General features: G+C 45.4%; 1 protein-coding gene across 2 annotated transcripts in view; it reads left to right on the plus strand.

Annotated features, from left to right (window-relative positions):
• Positions 1-6,702, plus strand: part of LOC124867970 (E3 ubiquitin-protein ligase TRIM39-like) — a 41,979-nt gene extending 35,277 nt beyond the window's left edge. Inside the window, exons 2-3 of one of the 2 annotated variants that reach the window (XM_047364718.1) lie at positions 1,464-2,158; positions 4,068-6,702. In XM_047364718.1, the coding sequence (XP_047220674.1) occupies positions 4,077-5,708 (1,632 nt within the window). In that variant the 5' untranslated portion in view covers positions 1,464-2,158; positions 4,068-4,076 and the 3' untranslated portion in view covers positions 5,709-6,702. The remainder of the gene's footprint in view (positions 1-1,463; positions 2,159-4,067) is intronic. The other variant, XM_047364719.1, reaches the window with a different exon arrangement.
• The last annotated feature ends 184 nt before the right edge of the window (positions 6,703-6,886 follow it).

Genomic DNA, 6,886 nt, shown 5'->3' on the forward strand with positions numbered 1-6,886 from the left:
TTTGGTGATTATCAAGACACTCAATAAAGGAGTGGTTCTGCAGGTGGGGACCACAGACCACTTCTCAGTACCGATGCTTTCTGGCTGATGTTTTGGTCACTTTTGAATGTTGGTGGTGCTTTCACACTCGTGGTAGCATGAGACGGACTCTACAACCCACACAAGTGGCTCAGGTAGTGCAGCTCATCCAGGATGGCACATCAATGTGAGCTGTGACAAGAAGGTTTGCTGTGTCTGTCAGCGTAGTGTCCAGAACCTGGAGGTGCTACTAGGAGACAGGCCAGTACACCAGGAGACGTGGAGGAGGCCGTAGGAGGACAACAACCCAGCAGCAGGACCTCTACCTCCACCTTTGTGCAAGGAGGAACAGGAGGAGCACTGCCAGAGCCCTGCAAAATGTCCTCCAGCAGGCCACAAATGTGCATGTGTCTGCACAAACGGTTAGAAACCGACTCCATGAGGATGGTATGAGGGCCCGACGTCCACAAATGGGGGTGGTGCTCACAGCCCAACACCGTGCAGGACGCTTGGCATTTGCCAGAGAACACCAGGATTGGCAAATTCACCACTGGCACCCTGTGGTCTTCACAGATGAAAGCAGGTTCACACTGAGAACACGTGACACAGTCTGGAGACACCGTGGAGAGAGATCTGCTGCCTGCAACATCCTTCAGCATGACTGGTTTGGCAGTTGGTCAGTAATGGTGTGGGGTGGCATTTCTTTCCATGAGCTCACCAGTGGTAACCTGACTGCCATTAGGTACCGAGATAAGATCCTCAGACCCCTTGTGAGACCATATGCTGGTGCGGTTGGTCCTGGGTTCCTCCTAATGCAGGACAATGCTAGACCTCATGTGGCTGGAGTGTGTCATCAGTTCCTGCAAGATGAAGACATTGAAGCTATGGACTGGCCCGCCTGTTCTCCAGACCTGAATCCGATTGAGAACATCTGGGACATCATGTCTCGCTCCATCCACCAACGTCACGTTGCACCACAGACTGTCCAGGAGTTGGCGGATGCTTTAGTCCAGGTCAGGGAGGAGATCCCTCAGGAGACCATCCACCGTCTCATCAGGAGCGTGTCCAGGTGTTGTAGGGAGGTCATACAGACACGTGGAGGTCACACACAATACTGAACCTCATTTTGACTTGTTTTAAGGACATTACATCAAAGTTAGATCAGCCTCTAGTGTGTTTTTCCACTTTAATTTTGTGTGTGACTCCAAATCCAGGCCTCCATTGGTTAATAAATTTGATTTCCATTGATGATTTTTGTGTGATTTTGTTGTCAGAACATTCAACTTTGTACAGAACAAAGTATTCAATGAGAATATTTCATTCATTCAGATCTAGGATGTTACTTGAGTGTTCCCTTTATTTTTTTGAGCAGTGTATATATATATATATGTTAATATAATATTCTATGTGCTGCCAGTCTTCGTAAACATTGTCTCCTCATACAGGACACGGAGGCGGGAAGAAGATCCTGTCTGAAGGTTTGGTCTCTTTGCAAGTTATGTGCAACAGAAACCAGGAAACAGAAAATGTTGTTATAAATGGAGAAGAACCTTCCTTTCGAGTGCTTTCTGTGTTAATCACACCTGAGCCTGACAGTGGAAACACACCTGGACAAAAAGCTGCAGAAAGAGGAGGAGCTAAGCTGGAAGAGAAGTTCCATGATGTTTTTGTAAAGAAACCAAACTAAGTCCTTTTTAACTCCTAAGAAATTATTCCTATACAGCTGGAAACCTTTTCTGCAGATATGTCAAAGACACAGAAAGTAGGAAATAAAATGAAATTAAAGTGCTTAAAGAGTTCATCTAAATACTTTCTGCCACTGAGTCAGTAGTTCTCACTGAGGGCGACAGCGCCCTCTGGTGGTACAGTGCTGCCTTCTCATGCCTACACCTTGGTGACCAACCAAATCAGCCTTCATCAGTGACAGAGCAGCTGATCACAGCTAACTCCTCCCACCACCTGTTACTGCAACTCTGCACAGGGTCTCTCCTTTCAGTCACAATGATCCTGTAAATGACAGTCAGAACTTCTGGGTCCAGAAATGAAACTTAAAGTGTGAGGAGCAGCTTCAGTCCTGACAAGTCGTGTTTCTGTCTGAAAGGGGTTCCAGGAGGTCCATCGGGTTTTTCTCCACAAACTGGTGAGTCCAGATCATCATCCGATCATTTACTGCTTAAACATCCACCATGAGCACTGACCATCAGGTCCACTGTGGTCATTTCCTGTGGAAACATCCCTCTGACTGTGGTCACAGAACAGAAATGTCAATAGAATAGAATATCCTCTATTTTGTTATTTTTAAAAGTAAAATGAAACTTTAAAATAACTATTTGATCAGAGTATAAGAGCAGTTTGTTAAAAACAGAAAACATACAGACATTCACACTGTTATGCTGATTATTGGCTGATTTACACACGGATCCACTGAGTGAGGAAAGTACCACCTTCAGTTCTGAAGAGTCCAACCGAACTGCACACTTTCTGCTCGCAGCAGAGCACTTCCTCCAACAGCAGAGCAGAGAAAGGTTCTGGTATTTATTGTGTTCTTAGACATTAACTGTTTCTGTTAAAAACATATAAAGCGTGAATGAAGCAGAAAGAATCCAGAAGAACCAGTTCTAAAGCTCTTCCGAGAAACTCTTCCAGACTTTTGCATGCATCCTCAAACAGTCAAGATAAGGTTTTAAAGTTCCTGATGTTTATCTACGTCACCTAAAGGTGTGGCAGCGATCCAGACAGAAATACTCACTTACCTGTTAACCTTTGAATAACCTGAAAACTTATTTCATGTGGGTTGAGAAAAAACTCTCCAGAGAAGTGAAAACCCAAAGTTCATATGAGTTGAGGACAGGAGGGGGAGGGAGGGTCTCCTACTCGGTGCTGGGCAGTCTTGCTGCCAGGGGCTTGTGGGCTAATAGGTTGACCTGCCCAGGCGGCGTTGCAGGTGCAATGCTGCGTCAGAAGTTTGGTACCCGTGACTTTCTCTCCACCTCTATGGCCTTGAGGCTGTTGCAGCTGCGGTTCATTGTGGACCTACCTCCATATCGGACATATGGATGTCCTGGTGGGGTGCCTGTTTTCTTTCCACCTGAGGCTGTCCACTAATTTAACTCCTGCTGGTCATTTATCCAAATCTGTGTTTAAATTGAAGATCTAAGTTAAAAACAATATCTTAGCTCTTCCTAGGTCTGCACTTTCCAGTGTGGATCTTCAGATCTACAGGAAACAGATTTTTAGACATCTTGTTTAAGGTTCACGGCTCTGAATGATCTGATGACCACCAAAACCACCACGACCTCCACGTCCAACTTCTATGGCTTGTTAAGGCCTTAGATTGTTTCAAGTGTCTTCTGGCCAATCGACTTGCCATCACTGCTGTGTCAGTCTAGATCTGGAAGTCTCCAAGGTTCTTGGTTCGGTTGTTCCCAACTATCCTTCATGGTGGGTTCTGGTTAAGTTGAGGGACTTCCATAGCTGTATGCGTCCCACACACAGCACTCTCGTTCCTGTACACCTTTACATCAACTTGGGTTTGGTGTTGCATGCACCCTTTGCCTCCCAGCAAACCCTGCTATTATTTGCTGTACTCCCTTTGAAAGAACTTTGTTGTATCGGTTCTGGGTCGGTTCTGTGTGATCCAGTAAACTTTGACCTCTGCTGCATTCTCTGTGCACCCTTCTTTAGCCAGTGGCAGGACTTCTCAAAATCATTCATCTCTTCAGTCTGTCCATACTCCATCCCATGTAGGAACTTGTCCTCTTCTCCCAGATATACTCCAGAGTTTTCCTGGTATCCTCCCTGGTACTGACACTGACTTGGTGTGCAGTCTCAGGGTGCTGAGCTCAAATATTCCCGCTGCAAGAAGCATCAGCGCAGAGATTTTAAGGTTAAACCCATCTCAACATGAGGGAACATAAGAGGTTTGCTAAAATCTTAGTGACGTCAGCTGGAGGACTCAGAGAGGGGTTCCAGCAGATCTGAGGAACAATAGAGAAATATTTCCAGATGAATCTCTTAACCTTTCATTAAATCCATCTTCTCTCTCTCAGCCTGCAGACATGTTGGCTACCAGCTGTTTTCTCTCTGAAGATCAGTTTCTGTGCTCCATCTGTTTGGACCTGTTCACTGATCCGGTCACCACATCATGTGGACACAACTTCTGCAAGAACTGCATCACTCAGCACTGGGATGACACAAAAATCTGCCAGTGTCCAATTTGTAAGAAGGACTTCAGTACACGACCTGAAATGGAGGTTAACACCCTGCTCTCTGAGATGGTTGCTCAGTTCAGACATGGAGCTCAGCAGGAAGCCAGCAGCAGCTCAGAGCAACAAGCTGCCAGACCAGGAGAAGTTCGCTGTGATGTCTGTACTGGAACCAAGCTGAAGGCCCTGAAGTCCTGCCTGGTGTGTCTGATCTCCTACTGTCAGACTCACCTGAAGCCTCACCTGACAGCTCCACGTCTGAAGAAACATCAGCTGATGGAGCCTGTGAAGAACCTGGAGGACAGGATGTGTCTGCAGCACGATAAACCTCTGGAGCTGTTCTGTAAGACCGACCAGGCGTGTTTCTGCTCGCTCTGCTCTGTTTTAGACCACAAGAACCACGAGTTGGTTCCTCTGAGAGAAGAATCTGAAGGAAGGAAAGCAGAGCTGAGGAAGACAGATGCTGAAGTTCAGCAGATGATCCAGAACAGACAACGAAAGGTTCAGGAGATCAAAGATTCTGTGAAGATCAGTAAAGATGCTGCAGACAGAGAGAAAGCAGACGGTGTTCAGATCTTCACTGCTCTGAAGGAGTCTGCTGAGAGAGGCCTGAAGGAGCTCATGAAGGAGATCGAAGATAAACAGAAAACTGCAGAGAAACAGGCTGAAGACTTCATCAAAGATCTGGAGCAGGAGATCTCTGAGCTGATGAAGAGGAGCTCTGAGGTGAAGCAGCTCTCACAGTCTGAAGACCACCTCCACATCCTTCAAAGCTTCTCCTCCCTGAAAGCTGTTCCACCCAGCAAGAACTGGACAGAGGTCAGAGTCCGTCCACCATCATATGAGGGGACTGTGGTGAGAGCTGCTGCTCAGCTCCAGGAGATACTCTTCAGAATGAATCAGCTGTCTGAGGTGGAGCTGCAGAGGGTCCAGCGGTATGCAGTAGATGTGACCCTAGATTCTGAAACCGCTCATCATCATCTCATTGTGTTTGCTAATGGAAAACGAGTGAGTCATGGGAATTTGAAAACTCTTCCCAGAAACCCAAAAAGGTTTTCTGTATCTGTGAATGTTTTAGGAAAGCAGAGTTTCTCTTCAGGCAGGTTTTACTTTGAGGTCTCGGTTGAAGGGAAGACTCATTGGACTGTAGGGGTCGCCAGAGAGTCGGTTGATAGGAAGGGAACCATTCATCTGAGTCCTCAGAAAGGTTACTGGACTGTCGGGCTGAGGAATAACACCTACAAGGCTTTTTCTGTCCCTCTAGTCAATTTGCCTCTTCTGTTCTCTGTGCAGAATCTGGGGGTGTTTGTGGATTACGATGAGGGTCTTGTCTCCTTCTATGATGTTGAAGCTGTAGCTCTGATTTACTCCTTTACTGACTGCCTCTTCACTCAGAAACTCCACCCTATCATCAACCCGGGTCCGAAATATGTCGGTGGAAACTCTGCACCTCTGATAATCCTTCCTGTCAGTAAAACCACATAGGTCAAAGGCCGTTAGAAATGGACTAAAATGCCTCTACTCGTGGCCTGTCCTGCAGGCCTGTCATGATTCCCTGGTGTTAGGTATTTGTTAATTGATCTGTTATTGACTTATTTTCTGTATTTCAGTACATTTAGAGTTCTGTTTGATTCCTTCTAATGTTTCTGTGTTCCTGCTCTTCAGTTGGTCTGCATTGTCCTGATTAGATCTTCTTGTTCATCTTTCCACCATGCCTCTGTACTTCCACTCTCTGGTTTCATTCTGGCCACTGGATCCTACTGTTTACCTCCTGTACCATGTCACTGTGTGCCTGCCTGCTCCATGCCCGTATCTCTGCCCTTTTTCTGTGTTTTATGTGTCCATGTAGTCATCCATTCTGTTCTTCTTAAATATCTTCAACTCACCATGTGAGTCCCACACTGCTGCTTGGACGTTAGTCCTACTAAACCCCAGCATGCCATGTCAAGGCCTGGTTTCTACTCCTCCCAAAGAAGACCTTGGGTTTGAACCTGAATCTCGGACGTTCTGGAATGCCATCCCTAGGACTTCCATCAAGTCTCTGCCTGGTCCTATCTTCACCATATCTCACTGCTATTCCAAGGTCACAGAAGGAACTGGAATGTTTTCTGGATTTACTGAACTTTAAAGAGGACATGTGTACGACACACATTGCTAATGGACTTTTGAATCATCTGTAAAGTTAAGGGACATGAGAAAAGTTGTTCTGTCACTGCTTTTCATTTTGAATTTTGATAATGCTGTAAACTTTCAAGGGTGTACAATCAGTTTGAAGTGTCACTGTTGATTTGACAAATAAAATTGGGTGAATTGTGTGAACATAAAGTGAGCTAAACCTTAAAATGAAAGCAAACAATATTATGTTTATTAACCATAATTACACAAAATGACCAGTCAATAAAATAGAATTAGATCCGAGAAGTATTTCATATAATTGTTTTGTCCATAGTTTGAGTAAATTGCTGGCTTTACGTTCAAATGTCTCTGACTCTGGTTCTTACAGTACTAAACGTACCACTAATGACTATAGAACTGGTCCAGTAGCTCCTGTGCTGTTACGTGAGGAAAATAAGCTACTGGACCAGTTAGCTTCATCTTTATTGGTCAGAGACTGGGAGCATCGCCATCTATATTATCATATTTATCTGCTTCATTGACACAGA

This window comes from Girardinichthys multiradiatus, chromosome 5 (assembly GCF_021462225.1).
Source record: "Girardinichthys multiradiatus isolate DD_20200921_A chromosome 5, DD_fGirMul_XY1, whole genome shotgun sequence".
In the NCBI taxonomy this organism is placed as follows: Eukaryota; Metazoa; Chordata; class Actinopteri; order Cyprinodontiformes; family Goodeidae; genus Girardinichthys; species Girardinichthys multiradiatus.